This window comes from Narcine bancroftii, chromosome 5 (genome assembly GCF_036971445.1).
Source record: "Narcine bancroftii isolate sNarBan1 chromosome 5, sNarBan1.hap1, whole genome shotgun sequence".
In the NCBI taxonomy this organism is placed as follows: Eukaryota; Metazoa; Chordata; class Chondrichthyes; order Torpediniformes; family Narcinidae; genus Narcine; species Narcine bancroftii.
In genome coordinates this window covers 84516362-84543712 of record NC_091473.1, presented here as the reverse complement: position 1 = coordinate 84543712, position 27351 = coordinate 84516362, and the positions used below count along the sequence as shown (strand labels likewise).

General features: G+C 53.7%; 1 protein-coding gene and 1 long non-coding RNA gene across 24 annotated transcripts in view; one reads left to right on the top strand and one right to left on the bottom strand.

The window, feature by feature from the left end:
• Positions 1-27351, bottom strand: part of swt1 (SWT1 RNA endoribonuclease homolog) — a 200266-nt gene that overhangs the window by 146159 nt on the left and 26756 nt on the right. For all 23 annotated transcript variants that reach the window (XR_011357696.1, XR_011357697.1, XR_011357695.1 and 20 more), the window contains exons 5-6: positions 13685-15084; positions 12780-12845 (exon numbers count right to left, since the gene is read on the bottom strand). Coding sequence is in view for 20 of the 23 variants with exons in the window: in XM_069938164.1 (XP_069794265.1) it covers positions 12780-12845; positions 13685-15084 (1466 nt within the window). In the remaining 3 variants the exon portion in view is untranslated. The remainder of the gene's footprint in view (positions 1-12779; positions 12846-13684; positions 15085-27351) is intronic.
• LOC138763654 (uncharacterized) lies at positions 1666-14814 on the top strand. The gene is made up of 4 exons (XR_011357699.1): positions 1666-1808; positions 2107-2225; positions 11684-11803; positions 14551-14814. It is a non-coding gene; the product is annotated as an uncharacterized lncRNA (long non-coding RNA).

Sequence of the window (27351 nt, the reverse complement as noted above, 5' to 3'; positions counted from 1 at the left end):
TCTTGTGTAAACCTTGTAGATAAACAATTACCAGGCAGTTCGCGCATACAGCTAAGAAGAGATCAGGTATAAATGTTTTTTTATCCCCCTACAAGGTTTGTTTCCATGTTACTTTTGAAAAACCAAGTGGGAAATTAAGGCCAAGGGTAAATTTAATTGAACGTCAGAACATTTTAATTAAAGATGATAAACTATATTGTTTCAAACAGACTTATTTTAAACAGACTGCATATAATCAAAGATATTCAGCAAGCATTTTGGTCTTTTCAAAAAACATGGTACAAGATTGAAAATAAATTTGGTTATCTGAATCAATTGAAGTAGTTCAAAAATCACAACAAAAGAATATTCTTGAATGTTTTAAAAATGCTAATTAAATGGATATTTGCATCATTTGAGCAGCTTTCTGCTAAGTTTAACACGCCCAAATATCACTTTTTTAGATATTTGCGAGTTTGGCATTTTCTTGAATCAGAACTATCTAATTTCTCAAGAGAGTCTGAATCAAATTTTGTAGATGAGTCTTTTAGTTTAATGTCCTCATAAAGGATTAATATTTGTTGTTTACGAGAAATTGTTATGTTTAAAATCAGACTTTGTCAGCTAAAATTAAAAAGGCTTGGGAACAGGATTTAAATTTGACTAGAATCGGATGTGAACTGGGACATAATTCCTAAGTTGGTTAATAGCTCTTTGTTATGTGCTCATCATGGTTTATTACAATTTAAAGTGGTACACAGAGCACAGATGTCTAAGGCCAATTGTCTCATTTTATTCTGATACGAGACCCTGATGTGACGAGGTGTAAAAGCGGAGAAGATGTTCTGGACTTCTCGTCTAGAAAAAGACTGGAGAGAGGTTTTCCATATTATCAAAAAATGTTAATATAGATTTAATATCAAACCTTTGGTGGCCCTTTGTAATGGAAGGGAATGATTCCTCTTTGTCTCTGGTTCAGAGCTGTGCTATCTCTTTTGGTGAGGCACGCGATCATGACCAGTGGTTTTGTTTGAATATGGAAAATATTTGTTATTCAGTTAATAATTCAAATATAAGATTTCAGATGTTATGGGGTCATTTTTGAATCTCTTTCTTACTTTATAATTTAATTTCAATGTAATTAAATTGTCTGACTCGTATCTTTTCCATTTTCAGATTTTTTCTATCTTTGTTTTTATTTTATTACTAATCATATACAGCACCTGGCAAGGCTGTTAGGCAAGAGTTTTGAGTAAAAAGTAAAAAAATTAAAAATAATAAAGATTCAAGCAAGTTACTAATCTTGAAAAAATGCATTAAAACTGGGAAACTTACTTTCTATGTTTTTTTTAAACAAATAGGACCTTATTCAATCTTGATGTCCATCATGAAAAAGATAGCTTCATCTGCCAACTGAAGACTGCTTCTTTCTGAGAAGCCGAAGTTGATTAAAATATATCCAAGATAAGGGACCCTGTAAATGGCTGGTGACCAGCTCCACATTTTGTGATTAAGACGAGCAGTATGTAATTTACCCTTTCACGTGGAATACATAACTTTGTTGAATTTTTTTAAACTAAAGTTAGATTCAGTGTTAAAAGCATCCAACTTTTCAAATTTCAAGGAAACAGTTTTTGTAGATGATGTCATAGTGTATGGATTATGATGTTATTTTGCAGTATTGCATTGCTACATCAGGCAATTAACGACCATTTAAAAAAAAATTCAAGCAACCAACTCAACATTTGAAAACTTGTATTTATAAAGCACCTTTAATATCACAAAACAAGAGTATTTGTGACTAAAATTGAACACCAAGGATAATGGAGGTAGATTTTAAAGACTGTTCTAAAAGAAGGATTGAAAATTAGACAAGGGAGTTTAAATTTAGAGCTTTGATCACTGAAAGCATGGGTGCAAAAGATCTGGAATGATCAAATATAACAATGACTGTATTTCCAGTAAGTTATTAAAAAGGATACATTGTTAAAATGAAGTCAAATTCTGCTAACTTCATTCATATCCATATTAATATAATAGACAATTAATTCAATCTTATGTATCAGGTAATTACATCAGAGTCTGAACTAAATAGAAATATTACATGAAGCAGTCCATTTTAATTAGGTTCCAATGACAAGGCAGGATTGTGGGACCTTGGGAAGATTTTATTGAACTGCTCCAATAAGAACAGAAGAAATAATTAGAACTGCAAAATGATGTCAACCAATCATAAAGCCTAGCAGGTGAATGAGAAAATGTTTAACCTTGCTAGAGAGAAGTGGGGGCGCGGGGGGCGCAAGAGGGGGAGAGGGGGGCATGAGGGGGGAGCGAGGGGCAGAGGGGGGGGCGAGGGGCAGGGGGGGGCGAGGGGCAGGGGGGGGCGAGGGGCAGGGGGGGGCGAGGGGCAGGGGGGGGCGAGGGGCAGGGGGGGGCGAGGGGCAGGGGGGGGCGAGGGGCAGGGGGGGGCGAGGGGCAGGGGGGGGCGAGGGGCAGGGGGGGGCGAGGGGCAGGGGGGGGCGAGGGGCAGGGGGGGCGAGGGGCAGGGGGGGCGAGGGGCAGGGGGGGCGAGGGGCAGGGGGGGGCGAGGGGCAGGGGGGGGCGAGGGGCAGGGGGGGGCGAGGGGCAGGGGGGGGCGAGGGGCAGGGGGGGGCGAGGGGCAGGGGGGGGCGAGGGGCAGGGGGGGGCGAGGGGCAGGGGGGGGCGAGGGGCAGGGGGGGGGCGAGGGGCAGGGGGGGCGAGGGGCAGGGGGGGCGAGGGGCAGGGGGGGCGAGGGGCAGGGGGGGGCGAGGGGCAGGGGGGGGCGAGGGGCAGGGGGGGGCGAGGGGCAGGGGGGGGCGAGGGGCAGGGGGGGGCGAGGGGCAGGGGGGGGGCGAGGGGGCAGGGGGGGGCGAGGGGCAGGGGGGGGCGAGGGGCAGGGGGGGCGAGGGGCAGGGGGGGCGAGGGGCAGGGGGGGGCGAGGGGCAGGGGGGGGCGAGGGCAGGGGGGGGGCGAGGGGCAGGGCAGGGGGGGCGAGGGGCAGGGGGGGGCGAGGGGCAGGGGGGGGCGAGGGGCAGGGGGCGAGGGCAGGGGGCGAGGGGCAGGGGGGGCGAGGGGCAGGGGGGGCGAGGGGCAGGGGGGGGCGAGGGGCAGGGGGGGGCGAGGGGCAGGGGGGGGCGAGGGGCAGGGGGGGGCGAGGGGCAGGGGGGGGCGAGGGGCAGGGGGGGCGAGGGGCAGGGGGGGGCGAGGGGCAGGGGGGGGCGAGGGGCAGGGGGGGGCGAGGGGCAGGGGGGGGCGAGGGGCAGGGGGGGGGCGAGGGGCAGAGGGGGGGCGAGGGGCAGAGGGGGGGCGAGGGGCAGAGGGGGGGCGAGGGGCAGAGGGGGGGCGAGGGCAGAGGGGGGGCGAGGGGCAGAGGGGGGGCGAGGGGCAGAGGGGGGGCGAGGGGCAGAGGGGGGGCGAGGGGCAGAGGGGGGCGAGGGGCAGAGGGGGGGCGAGGGGCAGAGGGGGGGGCGAGGGGCAGAGGGGGGGCGAGGGGCAGAGGGGGGGCGAGGGCAGAGGGGGGGGCGAGGGGCAGAGGGGGGGGCGAGGGGCAGAGGGGGGGCGAGGGGCAGAGGGGGGGCGAGGGGCAGAGGGGGAGGGGGGCGAGGGGCAGAGGGGGGGCGAGGGGCAGAGGGGGGGCGAGGGGCAGAGGGGGGGGCGAGGGCAGAGGGGGGGCGAGGGGCAGAGGGGGGGCGAGGGGCAGAGGGGGGGGCGAGGGGCAGAGGGGGGGCGAGGGCAGAGGGGGGGCGAGGGCAGAGGGGGGGCGAGGGGCAGAGGGGGGGCGAGGGGCAGAGGGGGGGCGAGGGGCAGAGGGGGGCGAGGGGCAGAGGGGGGGCGAGGGGCAGAGGGGGGGCGAGGGGCAGAGGGGGGGCGAGGGGCAGAGGGGGGGCGAGGGGCAGAGGGGGGGCGAGGGGCAGAGGGGGGGCGAGGGGCAGAGGGGGGGCGAGGGGCAGAGGGGGGGCGAGGGGCAGGGGGGCGAGGGGCGAGGGCAGAGGGGGGCGAGGGGCAGAGGGGGGGCGAGGGGCAGAGGGGGGCGAGGGGCAGAGGGGGGGCGAGGGGCAGAGGGGGGAGCGAGGGGGGCGAGGGGCAGAGGGGGGCGAGGGGCAGAGGGGGGGCGAGGGGCAGAGGGGGGGCGAGGGGCAGAGGGGGGGCGAGGGGCAGAGGGGGGGCGAGGGGCAGAGGGGGGGCGAGGGGCAGAGGGGGGGCGAGGGGCAGAGGGGGGCGAGGGGCAGAGGGGGGGCGAGGGGCAGAGGGGGGGCGAGGGGCAGAGGGGGGGCGAGGGGCAGAGGGGGGGGCGAGGGGCAGAGGGGGGGCGAGGGGCAGAGGGGGGGCGAGGGGCAGAGGGGGGGCGAGGGGCAGAGGGGGGGCGAGGGGCAGAGGGGGGGCGAGGGGCAGAGGGGGGCGAGGGGCAGAGGGGGGGCGAGGGGCAGAGGGGGGGCGAGGGGCAGAGGGGAGGCGAGGGGCAGAGGGGAGGCGAGGGGCAGAGGGGGGGCGAGGGGCAGAGGGGGGGCAAGGGGCAGAGGGGGGGCGAGGGGCAGAGGGGGGGCGAGGGGCAGAGGGGGGGCGAGGGGCAGAGGGGGGGGCGAGGGGCAGAGGGGGGGCGAGGGGCAGAGGGGGGGCGAGGGCAGAGGGGGGGCGAGGGGCAGAGGGGGGCGAGGGGCAGAGGGGGGGGCGAGGGGCAGAGGGGGGGCGAGGGGCAGAGGGGGGGCGAGGGGCAGAGGGGGGCGAGGGGCAGAGGGGGGGCGAGGGGCAGAGGGGGGGCGAGGGGCAGAGGGGGGGCGAGGGGCAGAGGGGGGGCGAGGGGGCAGAGGGGGGGCGAGGGGGGGCGAGGGGCAGAGGGGGGGCGAGGGGCAGAGGGGGGGCGAGGGGCAGAGGGGGGGCGAGGGGCAGAGGGGGGGCGAGGGGCAGAGGGGGGGCGAGGGGCAGAGGGGGGGCGAGGGGCAGAGGGGGGGCGAGGGGCAGAGGGGGGGCGAGGGGCAGAGGGGGGGGCGAGGGGCAGAGGGGGGGCGAGGGGCAGAGGGGGGGCGAGGGGCAGAGGGGGGGCGAGGGGCAGAGGGGGGGCGAGGGGCAGAGGGGGGGCGAGGGGCAGAGGGGGGGCGAGGGGCAGAGGGGGGCGAGGGGCAGAGGGGGGGCGAGGGGCAGAGGGGGGGCGAGGGGCAGAGGGGGGGCGAGGGGCAGAGGGGGGGCGAGGGGCAGAGGGGGGCGAGGGGCAGAGGGGGGGCGAGGGGCAGAGGGGGGGCGAGGGGCAGAGGGGGGGCGAGGGGGCGAGGGCAGAGGGGGGCGAGGGGCAGAGGGGGGGCGAGGGCAGAGGGGGGGCGAGGGGCAGAGGGGGGGCGAGGGCAGAGGGGGGGCGAGGGGCAGAGGGGGGGCGAGGGGCAGAGGGGGGGCGAGGGGCAGAGGGGGGGGCGAGGGGCAGAGGGGGGGCGAGGGGCAGAGGGGGGGCGAGGGGCAGAGGGGGGGCGAGGGGCAGAGGGGGGGCGAGGGGCAGAGGGGGGGCGAGGGGCAGAGGGGGGGCGAGGGGCAGAGGGGGGGCGAGGGCAGAGGGGGGGCGAGGGGCAGAGGGGGGGCGAGGGGCAGAGGGGGGGCGAGGGGCAGAGGGGGGGGCGAGGGGCAGAGGGGGGGCGAGGGGCAGAGGGGGGGCGAGGGCAGAGGGGGGGCGAGGGGCAGAGGGGGGGGCGAGGGGCAGAGGGGGGGGCGAGGGGCAGAGGGGGGGCGAGGGGGGGCGAGGGGCAGAGGGGGGGCGAGGGGCAGAGGGGGGACGAGGGGCAGAGGGGGGGCGAGGGGCAGAGGGGGGGCGAGGGGCAGAGGGGGGGCGAGGGGCAGAGGGGGGGCGAGGGGCAGAGGGGGGGCGAGGGGCAGAGGGGGGGCGAGGGGCAGAGGGGGGGCGAGGGGCAGAGGGGGGGCGAGGGGCAGAGGGGGGGCGAGGGGGGGCGAGGGGCAGAGGGGGGGCGAGGGGCAGAGGGGGGACGAGGGGCAGAGGGGGGGCGAGGGGCAGAGGGGGGGCGAGGGGCAGAGGGGGGGCGAGGGGCAGAGGGGGGCGAGGGGCAGAGGGGGGGCGAGGGGCAGAGGGGGGGCGAGGGGCAGAGGGGGGGCGAGGGGCAGAGGGGGGGCGAGGGGCAGAGGGGGGGCGAGGGGCAGAGGGGGGGCGAGGGGCAGAGGGGGGGCGAGGGGCAGAGGGGGGGCGAGGGGCAGAGGGGGGGGCGAGGGGCAGAGGGGGCAGAGGGGGGGCGCGAGGGGCAGAGGGGGGCGAGGCAGAGGGGGGCGAGGGCAGAGGGGGGCGCGAGGGGCAGAGGGGGGGCGCGAGGGGCAGAGGGGGGGCGCGAGGGGCAGAGGGGGGGCGCGAGGGGCAGAGGGGGGGCGCGAGGGGCAGAGGGGGGGCGCGAGGGGCAGAGGGGGGGCGCGAGGGGCAGAGGGGGGGCGCGAGGGGCAGAGGGGGGGGCGCGAGGGGCAGAGGGGGGGCGCGAGGGGCAGAGGGGGGGGCGCGAGGGGCAGAGGGGGGGCGCGAGGGGCAGAGGGGGGGCGCGAGGGCAGAGGGGGGGCGCGAGGGGCAGAGGGGGGCGCGAGGGGCAGAGGGGGGCGCGAGGGGCAGAGGGGGGGCGCGAGGGGCAGAGGGGGGGCGCGAGGGGCAGAGGGGGGGCGCGAGGGGCAGAGGGGGGGCGCGAGGGGCAGAGGGGGGGCGCGAGGGGCAGAGGGGGGGCGCGAGGGGCAGAGGGGGGGGCGCGAGGGGCAGAGGGGGGGCGCGAGGGGCAGAGGGGGGGCGCGAGGGGCAGAGGGGGGGCGCGAGGGGCAGAGGGGGGGCGCGAGGGGCAGAGGGGGGGCGCGAGGGGCAGAGGGGGGGCGCGAGGGGCAGAGGGGGGGCGAGGGGCAGAGGGGGGGCGCGAGGGGCAGAGGGGGGGCGAGGGGCAGAGGGGGGGCGAGGGGCAGAGGGGGGCGAGGGCAGAGGGGGGGGCGAGGGCAGAGGGGGGGCGAGGGGCAGAGGGGGGGGCGAGGGGCAGAGGGGGGGCGAGGGGCAGAGGGGGGGGCGAGGGGCAGAGGGGGGGCGAGGGGCAGAGGGGGGGGCGAGGGGCAGAGGGGGGGCGAGGGCAGAGGGGGGGCGAGGGCAGAGGGGGGGCGAGGGGCAGAGGGGGGGCGAGGGGCAGAGGGGGGCGAGGGGCAGAGGGGGGGCGAGGGGCAGAGGGGGGGCGAGGGGCAGAGGGGGGGCGAGGGGCAGAGGGGGGGCGAGGGGCAGAGGGGGGGCGAGGGGCAGAGGGGGGGCGAGGGGCAGAGGGGGGGCGAGGGGCAGAGGGGGGCGAGGGGCAGAGGGGGGGCGAGGGGCAGAGGGGGGGCGAGGGGCAGAGGGGGGCGAGGGGCAGAGGGGGGGCGAGGGGCAGAGGGGGGGCGAGGGGCAGAGGGGGGGCGAGGGGCAGAGGGGGGGCGAGGGCAGAGGGGGGGCGAGGGGCAGAGGGGGGGCGAGGGGCAGAGGGGGGGCGAGGGGCAGAGGGGGGGCGAGGGGCAGAGGGGGGGCGAGGGGCAGAGGGGGGGCGAGGGGCAGAGGGGGGGCGAGGGGCAGAGGGGGGGCGAGGGGGCAGAGGGGGGGCGAGGGGCAGAGGGGGGGCGAGGGGCAGAGGGGGGGGCGAGGGGCAGAGGGGGGGCGAGGGGCAGAGGGGGGGCGAGGGGCAGAGGGGGGGCGAGGGGCAGAGGGGGGGCGAGGGGCAGAGGGGGGGCGAGGGGCAGAGGGGGGGGCGAGGGGCAGAGGGGGGGCGAGGGGCAGAGGGGGGGCGAGGGGCAGAGGGGGGGCGAGGGGCAGAGGGGGGGCGAGGGCAGAGGGGGGGCGAGGGGCAGAGGGGGGGCGAGGGGCAGAGGGGGGGCGAGGGGCAGAGGGGGGGCGAGGGGCAGAGGGGGGGCGAGGGGCAGAGGGGGGGCGAGGGGCAGAGGGGGGGCGAGGGGCAGAGGGGGGGCGAGGGGCAGAGGGGGGGCGAGGGGCAGAGGGGGGGCGAGGGGCAGAGGGGGGGCGAGGGGCAGAGGGGGGGGCGAGGGGCAGAGGGGGGGGCGAGGGGCAGAGGGGGGGCGAGGGGCAGAGGGGGGGGCGAGGGGGCAGAGGGGGGGCGAGGGGCAGAGGGGGGGCGAGGGGCAGAGGGGGGGCGAGGGGCAGAGGGGGGGGCGAAGGGGCAGAGGGGGGGCGAGGGGCAGGAGGTGGGGGCGAGGGGCGGAGGGGGGGCGAGGGGCGGAGGGGGGGCGAGGGGCGGAGGGGGGGCGAGGGGCGGAGGGGGGGCGAGGGGCGGAGGGGGGGCGAGGGGCGGAGGGGGGGCGAGGGGCGGAGGGGGGGCCGAGGGGCGGAGGGGGGGCGCGAGGGGCGGAGGGGGGGCGCGAGGGGGCGGAGGGGGGGCGAGGGCGGAGGGGGGGCGCGAGGGGCAGGAGGGGGGCGCGAGGGGCGGAGGGGGGGCGCGAGGGGCAGGAGGGGGGGCGCGAGGGGCAGAGGGGGGGCGCGAGGGGGCAGAGGGGGGGGCGCGAGGGGCAGAGGGGGGGCGCGAGGGGCAGAGGGGGGGCGCGAGGGGCAGAGGGGGGGCGCGAGGGGCAGAGGGGGGGGCGCGAGGGGCAGAGGGGGGGGCGCGAGGGGCAGAGGGGGGGCGCGAGGGGCAGAGGGGGGGCGCGAGGGGCAGAGGGGGGGCGCGAGGGGCAGAGGGGGGGCGCGAGGGGCAGAGGGGGGGGCGCGAGGGGCAGAGGGGGGGCGCGAGGGGCAGAGGGGGGGCGCGAGGGGCAGAGGGGGGGCGCGAGGGGCAGAGGGGGGGGCGCGAGGGGCAGAGGGGGGCGCGAGGGGCAGAGGGGGGGCGCGAGGGGCAGAGGGGGGGCGCGAGGGGCAGAGGGGGGGGCGCGAGGGGCAGAGGGGGGGCGCGAGGGGCAGAGGGGTGGGCGCGAGGGGGCAGAGGGGGGGCGCGAGGGGCAGAGGGGGGGGCGCGAGGGGCAGAGGGGGGGGCGCGAGGGCAGAGGGGGGGCGCGAGGGGCAGAGGGGGGGCGAGGGGCAGAGGGGGGGCGAGGGGCAGAGGGGGGGCGAGGGGCAGAGGGGGGGGCGAGGGGCAGAGGGGGGGCGAGGGGCAGAGGGGGGGCGAGGGGCAGAGGGGGGGCGAGGGGCAGAGGGGGGGGCGAGGGCAGAGGGGGGCGAGGGGCAGAGGGGGGGCGAGGGGCAGAGGGGGGGCGAGGGGCAGAGGGGGGGCGAGGGGCAGAGGGGGGCGAGGGGCAGAGGGGGGGCGAGGGGCAGAGGGGGGGGCGAGGGGCAGAGGGGGGCGAGGGGCAGAGGGGGGGCGAGGGGCAGAGGGGGGGCGAGGGGCAGAGGGGGGGGCGAGGGGCAGAGGGGGGGCGAGGGGCAGAGGGGGGCGAGGGGCAGAGGGGGGGGCGAGGGGCAGAGGGGGGGCGAGGGGCAGAGGGGGGGCGAGGGGCAGAGGGGGGGCGAGGGGCAGAGGGGGGGCGAGGGGCAGAGGGGGGGCGAGGGGCAGAGGGGGGCGAGGGGCAGAGGGGGGGCGAGGGGCAGAGGGGGGGCGAGGGGCAGAGGGGGGGGCGAGGGGCAGAGGGGGGCGAGGGGCAGAGGGGGGCGAGGGCAGAGGGGGGGCGAGGGCAGAGGGGGGGCGAGGGGCAGAGGGGGGGCGAGGGGCAGAGGGGGGGCGAGGGGCAGAGGGGGGGCGAGGGGCAGAGGGGGGGCGAGGGGCAGAGGGGGGGCGAGGGGCAGAGGGGGGGCGAGGGGCAGAGGGGGGGCGAGGGGCAGAGGGGGGGCGAGGGGCAGAGGGGGGGCGAGGGGCAGAGGGGGGGCGAGGGGCAGAGGGGGGGCGAGGGGCAGAGGGGGGGCGAGGGGCAGAGGGGGGGGCGAGGGGCAGAGGGGGGGCGAGGGGCAGAGGGGGGGCGAGGGGCAGAGGGGGGGCGAGGGGCAGAGGGGGGGCGAGGGGCAGAGGGGGGCGAGGGGCAGAGGGGGGGCGAGGGGCAGAGGGGGGGCGAGGGGCAGAGGGGGGGCGAGGGGCAGAGGGGGGGCGAGGGGCAGAGGGGGGGCGAGGGGCAGAGGGGGGGCGAGGGGCAGAGGGGGGGCGAGGGGCAGAGGGGGGGCGAGGGGCAGAGGGGGGGCGAGGGGCAGAGGGGGGGCGAGGGGCAGAGGGGGGGCGAGGGGCAGAGGGGGGGGCGAGGGGCGGAGGGGGGGCGAGGGGCGGAGGGGGGGCGAGGGGCGGAGGGGGGGCGAGGGGCGGAGGGGGGGGCGAGGGGCGGAGGGGGGGCGAGGGGCGGAGGGGGGGCGAGGGGCGGAGGGGGGGCGAGGGGGCGGAGGGGGGGGCGAGGGGCGGAGGGGGGGGCGAGGGGCGGAGGGGGGGCGAGGGGCGGAGGGGGGGCGAGGGGCGGAGGGGGGGCGAGGGGCGGAGGGGGGGCGAGGGGCGGAGGGGGGGCGAGGGGCGGAGGGGGGGCGAGGGGCGGAGGGGGGGCGAGGGGCGGAGGGGGGGGCGAGGGGCGGAGGGGGGGCGAGGGGCGGAGGGGGGGCGAGGGGCGGAGGGGGGGCGAGGGGCGGAGGGGGGGCGAGGGGCGGAGGGGGGGCGAGGGGCGGAGGGGGGGCGAGGGGCGGAGGGGGGGGCGAGGGGCGGAGGGGGGGGCGAGGGGCGGAGGGGGGGCGAGGGGCGGAGGGGGGGCGAGGGGCGGAGGGGGGGCGAGGGGCGGAGGGGGGGCGAGGGGCGGAGGGGGGGCGAGGGGCGGAGGGGGGGCGAGGGGCGGAGGGGGGGCGAGGGGCGGAGGGGGGGCGAGGGGCGGAGGGGGGGCGAGGGCGGAGGGGGGGCGAGGGGCAGGGGGGCGAGGGGCAGGTGGGCGAGGGGCAGAGGGGGGGCGCGAGGGGGGTAGGGAGGGCGCGAGGGGGGTAGGGAGGGCGCGAGGGGGGTAGGGAGGGCGCGAGGGGGGTAGGGAGGGCGCGAGGGGGGTAGGGAGGGCGCGAGGGGGGTAGGGAGGGCGCGAGGGGGGTAGGGAGGGCGCGAGGGGGGTAGGGAGGGCGCGAGGGGGGTAGGGAGGGCGCGAGGGGGGTAGGGAGGGCGCGAGGGGGGTAGGGAGGGCGCGAGGGGGGTAGGGAGGGCGCGAGGGGGGTAGGGAGGGCGCGAGGGGGGTAGGGAGGGCGCGAGGGGGGTAGGGAGGGCGCGAGGGGGGTAGGGAGGGCGCGAGGGGGGTAGGGAGGGCGCGAGGGGGGTAGGGAGGGCGCGAGGGGGGTAGGGAGGGCGCGAGGGGGGTAGGGAGGGCGCGAGGGGGGTAGGGAGGGCGCGAGGGGGGTAGGGAGGGCGCGAGGGGGGTAGGGAGGGCGCGAGGGGGGTAGGGAGGGCGCGAGGGGGGTAGGGAGGGCGCGAGGGGGGTAGGGAGGGCGCGAGGGGGGTAGGGAGGGCGCGAGGGGGGTAGGGAGGGCGCGAGGGGGGTAGGGAGGGCGCGAGGGGGGTAGGGAGGGCGCGAGGGGGGTAGGGAGGGCGCGAGGGGGGTAGGGAGGGCGCGAGGGGGGTAGGGAGGGCGCGAGGGGGTAGGGAGGGCTCGAGGGAGATGGTCTGTGAGATGGAGAGAGGGTGAGAGAGAGAGTGTGAGAGAGAGTGTGAGAGAGAGAGAGGGTGTGAGAGAGACAGTAAGGTGGAAGAAGTTTTTAACATCAATAATGAGGCTGCTGTTGTTCATTCACTGACCCAAGATGAAATAGCTGAAATTGTTCTGCATCCAGGTGAGCATGATGAAGATGATTTAGATGATACTGCTGGAAAACTGCCTATAGTTGACATGGTGAAAATGTGTGATGAACTTATTGAAGGATCAAAGCAGCTTCCATTTGTAACAGAACAAGGTATCATGTCAGTTTATAAAAATCAAAGAGAGACTTCTAAGACAAACACCATTGTTAATGAGATAGATGACACTGGAGGAAACATTTGTAAATGCCATCAAGGAGAATTTCTAGTGTTCGGTGCTGCATTTAACTTATTTTGTAAGCTGAGATCAAGTTTTTTTTAGAAGATATTTTCGGATATGGGGAAAACGCACTGTATTAAGTTGTGGAATCTGAAGTTTCCTTTGTGTGATATCAATCCTGTCTACCCTCTAGCTGTTAAATTGCCTATCAAAAGCAATTGAAAGCTTTTTTTTAAAGAATATGAATCCTGGTGGGTCATATTTATCAAAACAGGTCATCTATTCTACCGGAGAAGTTAAGAACCATTGTTACTTCATGTTTAAAATTTGGAATAATGCTCTCCTTATAAGGGGTAAGATCTAAAACTATAATGAAAATTACTCATGTGAAAGTTGAATTTTGTAAACTATTTTTTAAATGTTAAATTTATGGGGTTAACTATTACATGTATTCTACTTTTGGTAAGTATCTGCTTCATTAGAGGAGATGCGAATTCGATAGGCAGGCGGCCAGGACTGGGTGCTAAGTCCACGTTTTAGGTGTCAGGAGCTCTGTTGGGTGGGTGGCCAGGACTGGATGGGAAGTCTGCAGTTGAGGCATTGGGAGCTCCAATGTGTGGGCAGCTGGGGCTGAGGTAAGGCACTGGGGTCCACTTTTAAGTGTTATATCTGGAAAGTACCAGATTTTGGGGGCCAAACCTTTTTTTTGGGGGGGAAGGGGTCGACCTTTACACGGTATTGACATTTAGACGAGCATATATGGTAATAATTGTCCTCACAACTGTTAAATTGATTTTAGAAAGACAAATAACATACATGAATATATTGATTCCACTGATTTCATCATAACTCTACATAGCCTTGTGGCCTATAATATTGTGATTTTACAAAAAGAAAACAAAATAACACACCTTTTGATCTGTATCCATATCTGCATCGTCTGGGAACACACTATCTGTACTTATTATATGAGAATCCTTTAAGAGATTGAAGCAGAATAAATAAATTTACCACAGTAAAATACAACATCAACTCGAATTCTGAAATGAAAACAAAAGCAGTAAAATAATCAAATACGCAGTGCCAGGGAAAGGGAGGAGTTAATATTTTAGCTTCATGAGCTCTCAATTCTTATTGATTCCAGTGGCTTTCATCAATTCTGATGAGAGGTCATCAACCTGAAATATCAATTCTAGTTGCATGTCTTCAGATGCCGACTGATTTACTGAATATTATTACATTTTATTACATCAAAATATTTAACTGCCAGGTTATTCACGTGGCAATGAATATTCCCTTGGCTAAGCACCTAGATAATTTTTTCCCCCATAACTAGATATGAAAGCAACAAATGTTAGCTTTAAAAAATTAATTTTAATGTCATAATCTCAGACAATTTATTATCTGATGCTAAGAGTTGTACATCTGCAGAAAATGGCCTTAAAATTATCTTTAAAAATCTTTGAAATTGTGTTGCTGTCAAAGTGATGGAAAAAACTAATCAAATTAATAAAACAATCAGTGCAATAAAGCAGACACTTATCTTGCATCACACTAATGTTTCAATTACAACCATTGAAACTACCAAAAATTGACGAAAAAGTGATTCAAAAAAGTATCAGATTTTTGATTGCTTAAAGAGCTGCTTTTGTGAAGTGCTTCTATTTCTTGTGGATAAGAGCAGCCTTGAGGAATACCATGATCTACCAGAGCAGATTAAGTGGCTTTATAGCTTAACTGATTATGTTACCCATTTAAAAATGAATACAATCCAAAATAAATAATATCTGTCCAAAGTGAAGTAAAGGTCCATTACCGGCTGTTGGGGGGAAAATACATGATCCTGAGGAAGAGAGGTAGATATTGTGGTGTGGTATGAAGATTTACCAGTTAACCGAGTGCCACCTGAAATTAATAACTTTTTTGATGCAGCCTGAGATATTGCATCTGCAGCATAAACTTTTTTAGGAATTTTAAAACTATGAAATTTCTTAGCATGTTTTATTGTTTCCAATTGCTCAGTATTTTCAGAGTTTATCGATGAAAACGAAGATTCATCACTTTTAATGTTTTTGGATTGCTGATTAGAGTTTGAAGGTTGAGGTTTTTGAGAATATCCCAAAACCTCCTTTCCTTCATTGACCAATTCCGTACTTCTAGAATCACTAAATGGCCTTTCAATCTCTCTGAATGTTGTTCCTGAGGTTGTTGGTTCTTCAACTGAAATGCTTGGTTTTTTAACCTCCAAGGGTTTAAAATCACCATCAGGTTTTCCTGAGAATCTGACCAGATGGGAAGATGCTCTTGCAATACTGGTTTCATTGCTGATCTGCTCCAATCTTTTGGATTTCTTTCTGAGTCCTCGTAAGCAATTAGATATCTTGTTACATTTCTTCCAAAAATCAGATTCCAAAAATTTTGATCCATCATTAAAGTTTTCTGTATTTTTTACAGCTTTCAGAGGTGCTTCGGTTACTTTCCACACATCAAACTCTTTATTGGCAATTTTAGGCTTTTCATACAAGTTCATAGAAGGAGACTTATTTTTGGAATCGAGCAATTCTTCATAGTTTGTTGAAGCTTTTCCTGAATCTTGCACATTTGCAGATTTTTGCATTATATCCGAATAATTAGATTCACCTTGCAACTCTGGGTCATTTTTTGTTTGTTCTTTATTCTTAGGTTCCTTAGAAAGATGCCTAAATTCATCACATGAAGAAGTGAATTTGCTTGTTACCACAGTAGGTTCCAGTATGGAATGTTTACCTGCATCTTTCTCAAAAACTTCTTCAGCTTTTTGCAACAAATTTGATTTTCTAACATAGTCTTGAAAATGAGTCTGCAAGCTTTCAAATGTAGGGCTACTTCGTTTAGTCTTCAACACACCAATTTCCACATTATCTACTGATGGCTTTGATTTGCATTTCAATAAATGTTTGCAAACTATGGAAGACTGACATTTTTTACACCTCTGTACTTTATGTGACTGGTCTCCTGAGTCATTTCTAGCAGCTGCACATTTCTTAGATGTTGACCTGTGGCGATTTTCTCTTCTACTTTCTTCTCGTGAATGCTTCCGATGCTTCTTCTTTTGCTTTGATTTGGACTTGATGTTTTCATGATTGGACGATGAAGTTTTCCCCAATGAAGTAGCACTTTGAATTGCATCAAACTTGCATACGAGTTTACACTTGTCCTTTGAATCTGGTGATCTAGGTTTAAAAAAAAAACCTAGATTAGTAACAATATTTACCTGGTGCTCCATCCATTCTGGAATTATGCAATATACTGGCCAATTATGTGGATAATATGCATGGAATATTACCTCCTTAATAAAGTAATGAGTGTTATTTTAATCTTTGTGATTCAGAAGATGTTTAGCTTTACAGCACGCACGCACGCACGGCCGGAGTTTTATGTTCAATCACAGGTTGGATTAAGAACACTATCTTTCATCATGTGCATTATCAAGTCATTCAATCCTTATGAAAGTTATTATTGTCACAATCAAAGGCATACTTTGAACATCAAGATTTCATCCAACATACTTCACTAATGAGTGCAAAGTAAAACATCCACAAATCAGAAATAGAGTTAAAAAAATTGGAGATGGCGGAAATGAAAACGGAAATTGCTGGACACACTGAGCAGATCAGACAGCGTCCATGGAGGAAAAATATTAATATTTTGATTACCTTTCAATCAGAATTTTTAAAACTAGTGTTAAAATAAACATTCAAGATTCAATGAAAGGGAGAAGGGAAAAAAAGATTGGTGTCAGAGAATGAATAGAAAAGTAGTAATGATTGCAGGTGGCAAATGGTGGTGAACATTAGTGAATAAGGTATATCAGGGGAATGTGCAAACAGGAGTCAAATAAATTTGAATTATCAGAAGAGAGAAAAGGAAACAAAACCTGGAAACGTGGGATTTGGCTGGAAAGGCTAATTATCTGAAATGACTGTTGGTGGTAATGCAACAGGTTAAATGATTGAACCACTAACCCATATAACTGGTTACATTACACAGCCCAGACTTGAAAATCTCACCATGGCATGTAGGGAATTTATTAAAAAAACACCAATGATGACCATAAAAACCAGGATTGTTGCAAGAAAGCTCAACTGGAGGAAATCTGATATACTTACCCTCTCCAACTTTTATATGTCTGAAGACATAGGAAATCTGACTCAAACAGAATTAAGGGATGCATAATAAATGTTGGCCTTGCTAATGACACCTACCTACTTAAAAAAAATGAATTTTAAAAGAAAATTGAACTCTCATGTCCAGTTAGAGGAGAGATGCTGTTTGAAGAGCTCACTTGCAGGCTCATGTCAGAGATATATGGAACCTGAAACTGACAAGCAATTGAGAAGCTCACCAATTTTGCTCTGAATGGACAGAGATGTTCATCAAAGAGACCACTCAATTTGTGTCTAAATCCCCCAAACCCTGGTTTGTACATTCTCCCTGTGTCCACGTGGGTTTTCTCCGGGAACTCCAGTTTCCTCCCACCCTTCAAAAAACGTACCGGGGTGTAGGTTTATGGGGTGTAAAATGGGCAACACAGACTCATAGGGTCAAATTGAGCTGTTTGTCTAAATTTTATAAAAAAATTGATTTTACTGCGAATGCTGTGCACTCAATCAGAAGTTGCTTCACTAAATAGTGCTCAGAGCCCAGGTGCTGTTCATCTTCAATTGTACTGGCAGGTACTGCACTATGGGGAGGGTAACTGTCAGGATGCAAGAATGAACAGTGTCCTGAAGACAACAGTCCTTTCAGAATCTTGAGAGAAAAGCAGAATAAAAACAAAAAAAAAAATTAATATTTTAGACAAGCAACATTTAAGAAGAAGCATAGAGAATTTAATCAGAATTTATTGTCATGGACATGTCACGAAATTTGTGGTTTTGCAGCAGTATCACAGATGAAAATATTGCTGTAAATTACACTGATGCCAAAGAGAAAGTGAGGTAATGTCTGTGTTTCATTGCCCATTCAGAAATGGCAGAGGGAATTTTGTACTATTGGGTGTTTGACTTCAGGCTCCTGTACCTCCTTCCTCAAGGCAGCAGCGCGAAGAGGACATGGGCTGGGTGGTGAGGGTCCTTGAGGATAGAGGCTGCTTTCTTGAGCCACTGCCTCTTGGAGATGCCAATGATGGCACTGACCGAGTTCGCAATTCACTGTGGTCTTTTCCTGTCCTGTTCATTGGCACCTCCATACCAGACAGTGATGCACCCAGTCAGAATGTAGAAATTTGCAAGTCTTTGATGACATACCAAATCTCCTCAAATTGAAACAAAGTATAGCCACTGGCAAGCCTTCGTCATGATTTGGGGGAGGGGGCGTGGCCACGCAAAGGACTTAGACAGACATGTTTTGGTTAAGCTCTCCATGAAGAGCACTAAAAAAGTTAAAACTTGAAAAATCAAGATTTTCTTCACCAAAAATGGATAAAACTAGTGCGAAGAAGCTAAGGCAGTCGAGAACTAAGACCGAAGAAGCTCCTATTTAACCGCGAACATAAGGTGAAAGTCCAAAAGGGAGCAGTGCAAAAATGGCAGCGGGACCAGCAGAACCGGGTAAAACTGGGGAGTCAGGTCAAAAATTGAGCATCATCCTGGAAAAAAATGGAGAATTGGAGTAACCGATTCATAAGTGTTGAAACTGTGATGAGAGATATGATGGAGAAAATGACCAAAATAAAAGAGATTGTTGAAGACCTGATGGATAGAATGGGTCGAACAGAGATTGAACTGATGAAAACGCATGAAAAATTTGAGGCTTTGGGGAAAAAAAAGCCAAAGAATGAGAGTCAGTTAAACAAGGATTGCTGGACAAAATTACAGAATAATGTCCGAATTATTGGACTGAAGGAAGGAATCGAGGGAAGAGACCCAATGAACCTTATTCAAAAATTGATCCCTCAAGTGTTGGGAGAAGACAAATTTGGAGAAAAACTATATATCGAGAGAGCTCATGAACATTCAGACCCAGAAGAGCTGTGAGACTTATAAACTATTGAGAACAGGAGATAATTCTGGAAGTAGCATATTATTACTCTAAGTAGAATAATAGCTATCCGAGGTTGATCATGAAAAGGTACTATTTTTTCAAAACTTTAGCCTGACCTTGATTAAACAAAAAGAATTTGAAGATGTGAAAAGACAACTACATGCTAAAAACTTGAAATACTCAACGATATACATAGCTGAATGGAACTGTGATTTTCAAGACCAAGAATGTGGTGGAAGACTTTCTGCAAAGTTTGTAAAAAAATTTTTATGGTTGCTGAGAGAAGATTGTGAAAATATTTATAATGGAACTAAGTAAAAGTTGTATTTTTAAAAATTTTTGTTATAACCATCTTGTATTTATTGTTTAAAAGTTAAGTGTATAGAAATGTACACAGAGAACTTAGTGAAAGAAACAAATCTGAAAAGAGTGTTAGCAGGGTGGACACTCCAGTCTAAGGGGGAGAATGGCACCTGAAAAGGAGTTAAAAAAAAAGTGGTGCTGAAGGGAGGGGTTCTTTTTCCTCGAGAGATACCATGGGCTCTGTGTATACATCACCGTCGGGCAGGGACGTCGCATTGTTCTTAAAGGAGAAGGAACATTTTATTATTTAAAGAGTCAAAGAGAGTTTACTGTTAAAAAATATTGTTTTAAAGAAGAATATGGATAGAACATTATTGGTTTTAGTTAATGGAATCAATGGGACGGTGAAGAGAAAATGGGTCATGACATATCTAAAAAAAATTAAAGGCAGATATTGTCTTTTTACAAGAAACATACCTTACCAAATTGGAACATGCAAAATTAAAGAGGATGAATGAGGCAAGTAATCTCGTCTTCCTTTGGATCAAAAGAAGTGTAGCAATTTTAATTAATAAAAACATACTACTAATAATAGAATAGATATTAACTGACCAATCTAGAAGATTTGTAATGAAACACTGCAAAATTTATGCAGAATCGTGGTTGTTTATGGACATTTACGCCCCAAATTATGACGATGAAGTCTTTATGAAGATTATCTTTTTAAAAACCACAATGGTGGTGTGGGGAGGCAAAATATATTGATTGGAGATCTCCATTTTTGTTTAGATTCAATATTGGACAAATCAGCGAGAATAATAACAAGGACGAAAACTGTAAAATCCACATTATCATTTATGAAGGATTTAAATGTAATTGATATATGAAGGCAGCTCAAACCCTTAGAAAGAGACTATTCATTCTATTCACATAAAAGGATTTATCTATTTTTAATGTCTGCCCAGTTACAAAGTAGAGTGGTAAAACAGAGTATTTGGCAAGACTTTTATCAGACCACTTGCCATTAACATTAACTATCACGATAATGGAAAAGAAAGAAAATATATGCAGATGGTATTTTTGTAAATTTATTAAGAGACAGATAGAAATATTTTGTGTAAACAATCTTCCTTATACCAACAATAGTTTTCGAAAATGGGATACGCTTAAAACTTATTTGAGGGGACAAATTATTTCTTACACTAAAAAGCTTGAAGTAGGAGATAAAAATAGGATGGAAGAATTTTTAACAAACGTTGAACTTCTGAACTAGAAGAGAGCGAAAAAGATGATTTAGATGCTCCTTTTTACAAGAGAAAGCTCTGGGTTCTTTACAAGCTAATATGTCCCTGGGGAAAGATGGGTTCCCTCCTGCGTTCTATAGACAATTTAAAGATTTGTTGATGCCTGTTTTTATGGATGTGTTAGACCAGGTGGTAGTGACCAAACCTTCCTGGAAGTTTTTTCAACTGCTATACATCCAGAGCTACAGAAGAAAGGTAGAGACCCACTAAAAACTTCATCATACAATCCAATATCAATTCTGAATGCAGACTATAAAATTCTAGCAAAGGCCCCAGCCAACAGACTGGGTATTTACCAAAATTAATACATCCAGATCAGGTGGGATTTGTTAAAGAAAGACAGTCTTCAAATATTTTAGGTAGATTATTCAATATAATAGATATGGCAAAAATCAAGGTTGAATCCAAACATAACTATTTCTTTAGCTGCAGAAAAGGCTTTGGACTGACTAGAATGGTCTTTCCACTATAAAATGTTGGAAAAATTTTCTGGAAGCAGAAAATTCATAAATATCATAAGCCACAAGCTAAAATTATAACTAATAACCAAATGTCATCTATTTTTCCCTTGAATAGATTGAGTAGACAGGGGTGTCTCCTATCACCAGCACTATTTATTCTAGCTATTGAACCTCTGGTGGAGATTATGGAGATTATAAGAAGAGATTCGGGTATTAAGAGCTTAAAAGTTAGACAGGAAGAACATAAAATTCTTCTTTATTTTCTGATGATGAGCTATTTTACATGTCTGACCCAGATGAATCACTGATAAGATTATAAACAATATTAGAAACATATGGAAGAATAGGAGGATATAAAATAAATTTGGATAAAATTGAGATAATGCCATTGCAGAACTTTGATTAGGATATATACCAAACAGATAGTAGATTTAAATGGAAGAAATATGGAATTAAATACTTAGGAATAATGACAAATAATAATTTACAATGAGCTTAATTATACCCTTCTACTAGAAAAAGTAGAAAAAGATTTACAGAAATGGAAAAATTGTATAAGAATGAAGGTAATGCCAAGACTAAAGTATCTCTTTCAATCATTGCCTATTTTACTAACTAAAAATTTCTTTAAATTATTACATAATTGCATAAGACAATTCCTATGGAATAACAAATAACCAAGAATTACACTGGAAAAGTTGACATGGGACTATAAATTGGGAGAACTTAGACTTCTGATAAGAAGTATTATCTATCAGTACAAGCAAGATTTTTATCATCTTTCAAGAAAACAGTCCCTCTTCGTGGATTCGAATGGGACTGAATTCAATAAAAGAGGAGACAATGAAGGACTTTATTTAGGTGGAATGTTAAGTCAATAACAAAATAAAATCATAATAATACACAAGATTAGAATATGGGAAGAAATAAATTAATGTATTGGGAAAAAAAGCAGATGTATCACCGAGGACACCATTATGTAAAAATGTACTACATATAACATAATAACATAACAATTACAGCACGGAAACAGGCCATTAGGCCCTTCTAGACCGCACCGAACCAAACACCCCTCTCTAGTCCCACCTCCCTGCACAATGCCCATAACCCTCCATCTTCTTCTCATCCATATACCTGTCCAACCTTTTCTTAAATAATACAATAGACTCCGCCGCCACTATTTCTCCCGGAAGCTCATTCCACACGTCTACCACTCTCTGAGTAAAGAAGTTCCCCCTCATGATACCTCTAAACCTCTCCCCCTTAATTCTTAACTCATGTCCTCTTGTTTTAATCTTTCCTCCTCTTAATGGAAATAGTCTATCCACATCCACTCTGTCTATCCCTTTCATAATCTTAAATACTTCTATCAAATCCCCTCTCAACCTTCTACGCTCCAAAGAATAAAGACCTAATCTGTCCAATCTCTCCCTATACTCTAGATGCTTAAACCCAGGTAACATTCTGGTAAACCTTCTCTGCACTCTCTCCACTCTGTTTATATCCTTCCTATAATTAGGCGACCAGAACTGCACACAGAACTCCAAATTAGGCCGCACCAACATCTTATACAGTCTCAACATCACCTCCCAACTCCTATATTCCATGCAATGATTGATAAAGGCCAGCATACTAAAAGCCTTCTTCACCACCCTATTCACGTGAGTTTCTACCTTCAGGGAACGATGTACCGTTACTCCTAAATCTTTCTGCTCTTCTGTATTCATCAATGCTCTCCCATTTACCACGTATGTCCTGTTCTGATTCTTCTTACCAAAATGAAGCACCTCACACTTATCAGCATTAAATTCCATCTGCCATTTTTCAGCCCACTTTTCTAAGCAGCCCAAATCCCTCTGCAATCCTGAAAACCTTCTTCATTATCCACTATTCCACCTATCTTAGTATCGTCTGCATATTTACTAATCCAATTCACCACCCCATCATCTAGATCATTAATGTATATAACGAACAACAATGGGCCCAATACAGATCCTTGAGGCACACCACTGGTCACCGGCCTCCAACCTGACAGACAATTATCCACTACCACTCTCTGGCCTCTCCCTTTCAGCCAATGTTCAATCCATTTGACTATCTCAAAATTTATACCTAAAGACTGCACCTTCCTAACTAACCTTCCATGTGGTACCTTATCGAAGGCCTTACTGAATTCCATATAGACAACATCCACTGCGCTACCCTCATCCACATTCCTAGTCACCTCTTCAAAAAATTCAATCAGATTGGTCAAACATGACCTTCCTCCCACAAATCCATGTTGAGTGCTCCTGATCAGACCCTGTCTATCCAGATGTTTATAAGTACTATCTCTAAGAATTTTCTCCATTAATTTACCTACCACACACGTCAAATTTACAGGCCGATAGTTGCCAGGCTTCCTCCTTGAACCCTTTTTAAATAACGGAACCACATGTGCAATGCGCCAATCCTCCGGCACTATCCCCATATCTAATGACATTTGGAAAATTACCGCCAGAGCCTCTGCTATTTCCTCCTTCACTTCTCTCAATGTCCTGGGGAAGATCCCGTCTGGTCCTGGAGACTTATCCACCTTTATATTCTTCAAAAGCCCTAAAACTACATCTTTTGTAATCTCTATATTCCCCATATTAACCTAATTTGCTTTTTTTTTTATCTCACATCTCCAAATATCCTTCTCCTTAGTGAATACCGAAGAAAAGAAACTGTTCAATATCTCCCCCATTTCTCTAGGCTCCACACACAGTTTTCCGCTCTCATTCTCTAAGGGACCAATTTTGTCTCTAGCTTTCCTTTTACCATTAACATATTTGTAGAACTCTTTTGGATTAGTTTTCACCCTGCTTGCCATAGTTTCCTCGTACCTTCTTTTAGCTTTCCTAATTCCTCTGTTAAGATTCCTACTGCCTATGAATCTTTTGGGAAACTTTATTGAAATAAGTAATAAACTAACTAAATTCCAAATTTAATTTGTTAAAATAGCTTTAGTTAACCATATAATCATTTACGGATCGGAAACAGGCTATGTCGACCTTTCGAGTCCACACCAGTTCACTAGAACAACTCCAACTAGCTCAAACCACCCGCTCTCCGCCAATAACCCTCCAACCCCCTCACCTCCACGTGCACATACAACCTTCTCTCAAATGACAGAAGGTACCTTGCTGCAACTATCTCATTCGGAAGATCATTCCATTCTGCAACCACTCGCTCAGTGAAAAAGCCACCTCTAATATTTCTCCTAAAGTGTTCCCCCTTACCCTTAACTCATGACCTCTTGTTCCAACCTCCACTGCCCTCAGGGGAAAGTGTCTGTTTATGTCTAGTCTATCTATTCTTTTCATAATTTTAAATATCTCCATCAAGTCCCTTCTCAATCATCTACGTTCCAATGAATAAAGTCCCAGTCTCCTTAATCTCTCCCTGTAATCCAGATGCTGTAAGCCAGGCAACCTCATTGTAAACCTTCTCTGCACCCTCTCCACTTTTTCTATATTCTTTCTGTAATTTGGAGACCAGAACTGAGCACAGTACTCCAAACCTGGCCTCACCAATGCCTTAAACAGCCGCAGCATCACCTCCCAGCTCCTATACTCTATACTATGATTTATGAAGACCAGTATACCATTTGCCTTCTTAACCACCGTGTCTACATGGGAATCCACCTTCAGTGAACTCCGTACCTTAACCCCCCAGGTCCCTTTGCTCCTCTGCGTGCCTCAATGCCCTCCCCTTAACTGCATATGTCCTATTCTGGTTATTTTTTCCGAAATGCAGCACCTCGCACTTGTCTATATTAAATTTCATCTGCCATCTTTCAACCCACTTTTCCAAACAAACCAAATCCTTCTGTAATCCAAGAAAATCTACCTCACTATCCACCACTCCCCCTATTTTTGTATCATCTGCATATTTTCTTACCCAGTTAACCACACCCTCCTCTAAATCATTAATATAAATGATAAACAACAAGGGACCCAGCACCGATCCCTGAGGTACCGCGCTTGTCACAGGCTTCCATCCTGACATACAGTTGTCCACCATGACTCTCTGCTGTCTATCTCCCTGTGGAGGAAAATCTGAACACAAAGAGTTAAGGGTTCACCCATAAATTGCTTACAAGAACATACAAGAGTCAGTTGCATATATTGCTTAAGTGGAGGCAGGGAACCTCAAGGTGCGATTTATCTGCAGACAAGATAAGCTTTGGAATTCTGTGAAACAATTATTAAATTATTGTTGACAATGATAAACTATTGTCATGTTGACCACAACAGGAAGCCCACATGAAGGAATGCACTGTCATTTATTGTAAATAAACTCTGTTAAAACTGGCTGTGAGCAGAGCAAGCTCAGGCTGGGTATGCTCTCCAAGATATCTTGCTAACTAAACTCTTCCGAAGCATTACCCTGGTGTTGGTAGTTGATTCTTTCTCTGCAACAAATCTGGCACTCCGAGCAGGGTCCTATTTGACAGGATCACGAACCTGGGACTGAGGGTCCCGTAGGAGTGAATGGTCGACAGCCCTAGCCAAGAACCTAGCTGAAAGGGGGTGAGGCAGGCTCACACAGCGAGATCCCTGCTTGAGAGGGTGAGGTGATGTACAGAGGGTAGGAGTCTTTCTATCTAAATCGGGGGGAAGACGGAGAAGTAGAACCCAGGGTGACAATGTGGACAGAAGAGGCACTGGTGCACCCGCTTTAAAGTAAGGGAACTGACAATTGTGTATATATTATATAACTGTTGTTAAGATTTAACAGGAGACCAAGATGGGAAATCGGCTCAGCAAGGCAATTATTCCCGGTCGAGCACATAAGTCTGTTCCCAGGCCACGACAACGACCACCGATGTAGAAAGCCACTAAAGACCAGAGGAAAGGAACAAATGAGACATCACCAACTGGTAGGAGATCCGCTGCAGCCTCTGGGCTCGCCAGCTGACATCATGATGAGAGAAACGGGAAACTGGAATTATGCCGTCCCGTTCAGTAATGATCTATATGGGTGGTTCACGAATGAATAGCCGTACGGAGGAAGTTTTAATTTAAAGCTGATAGCAGATCCGAAATAATCTACTAATAGTGAAGGAGGAGACCCCATTTGGGATCTCGGATATTTTAATGGGTGTTTTAATAAGTGTCCAGCTGAGTTCTATAGACTGAAAGTGGATTTCCATGTCTACTCAATCTATTATCTAGCATGGACCGGGTGCAACACAAGGCCCACCTATGTGCCCTTTTCTCCCGGCTGGCCGACTTCGGCCTTCCCATCAACCTGGCCAAGTGCCAGTTCAGGAGAGTCCATGCAGTTTCTGGACCATACCATCACGGCCGAAGGAGCCACGCCCGCCTCTGTGAAGGTCGCCACTATCAGGGAGTTCCCACACCTGGACAGCCTCAAGGGGCTGCAGGAGTTCGTGGGTATGATCAACTTTTACAACCACTTCATCCTGGGAGTTTTTACAACTGCTTCATCCTGGGAGCTGCGCGCATCATGCAGCCGCTGTTCACCCTCATCGCAACCAAGCACAAGACGCTCGCTTGGAACCCAGATGCCTGCACTGCATTCGAGGCCACCAAGGACACCCTCGCAAAGGCTGCCATGCTCGCCCACCCACACACCGACCTGCATATGGCACTCTCTGTTGATGCCTTTGCCACAGCCGTCGGTGCCATCCTGGAACAGCAGGTGAATGGACATTGGAAGCCGCTGGCATTCTTCAGCCACCTGCACCGTCCGCCGGAACTCAAGTATAGTGCCTTCGACTGCGAGTTATTGGGCATGTACCTGGCAGTGTGGCATTTTTGCTATTTTTTGGAGGGGAGGACTTTTACAATGCATAATGTCTCTGAGCACACTCAGAGAAACTGAAATTTATAGATACATAATCGCAGTGTGGATATAAAGTTACAGTTTGTGAGCTGACCAGTCAATGATCAGACCATGGTAGGAAACATTATATATATTTTTTTGTTTTGCAATGACAGCATCACCCCAGATTCCCATTAACAGAAAAACACCACATGGGGTGGGGGCTGTGGGAGCCTTTATTTAAAAATACTAAATTGGCTAACTTTCTGTCCTGACTCCTCCTGGCTATCGTTGCAGGGCTCCAACACTTGGGGCACCCATTGAAAGAGAATGTCAGCAGGAATGGCATCCTGGTGTCAAACATCAGCCCAGAACAGCAGGCAACCTAGGTACATCTTGGATGTATACCTGCTGGCCTGCCCCCTGCCTCACCATGGGGTAGCACAGTTTCAGGCATCTGGGCTCTGTGCCTGAGGAGTGCCCAAGCATGAGGCCAAGGCGAGGGACGTGCAAGCCAAGAGAGGGCTCTGGCACCTGATGGATGACCTTGCCTGCTTGCAGACATTGGTGGTAAGGGTGCTCACATTTGCCAGCTAAGCCAGAGAATCCAGGCATAGGAATCGATGACTAAACAAATTCATTTTTCTATCCTCCCCTCTGACACTGGAGAGCAGCTCCCACAGCACCCTGCCCCACAATAACCCTGCTTGGTCAGGTGTGCGAGGGCTGGTGAGGTGTTGTCATTGAATTTGACTATGTGCCTTGTCCAACATTCGGATGGCACTAGTGAACATATTGACCCACTTGATCAGTAATGTTTTTTTTAAAACATGTTTTGACTTGTAACATCATAGTTATTGATTGTCTCATGATTGGCGAGTGGTGTGACCTCCAAGGGGTGGATTGTATTGGGAACCTGGAGGCAGATAGAAGATTATCGCATTGCACACCGCCAGCAGCTCCTCACTCCCCTTATTAACTATACCCGTTTGGATAGACTGATTAATGAAAATGACCAAATTACCCACCTGTTGAAAAATTTAGGACAAACCATAAGTCAAGCCCGAGTGGATTTAATTTACAAGGAGGGACAGTTGATCCGGGTTGCAGACCGGGTCACTCAGCTCTCCACTCATCATTGGTGCAATATTTTTAAGAGATGGTCCCCTAAAGCTAACACTGCACCCAATCGTCGGTATGATTATTGCCCTGTTAGAACTGTTACTCCTGATTATATGCCTAATGTTAAGACTTAAGCAGCTGATATGGTAGGTAGAGAAGACTGAAAGAAAGGTACAATACAAGTTGTTAAAGGTGACTGAAAGTGCTAGAAGGGGAGGAGAAAAGGACACATTTATTTAGTGGAGTTAGGTATGGGATGTTGATCTCTGGATCAACAAGGAGGGAACTGTGGAGGAAAATCTGAACACAAAGGGTTAAGGTTTCACCCATAAGTTGCTTAGAAGAACATACAAAGAGTCATTTGCATATTGCTTAAGTGGAGGCAGGAAACCTCAAGGTGCAATTTATCTCTGCAGACATGATAAGCTTTGGAATTCTGTGAAACAATGATTAAA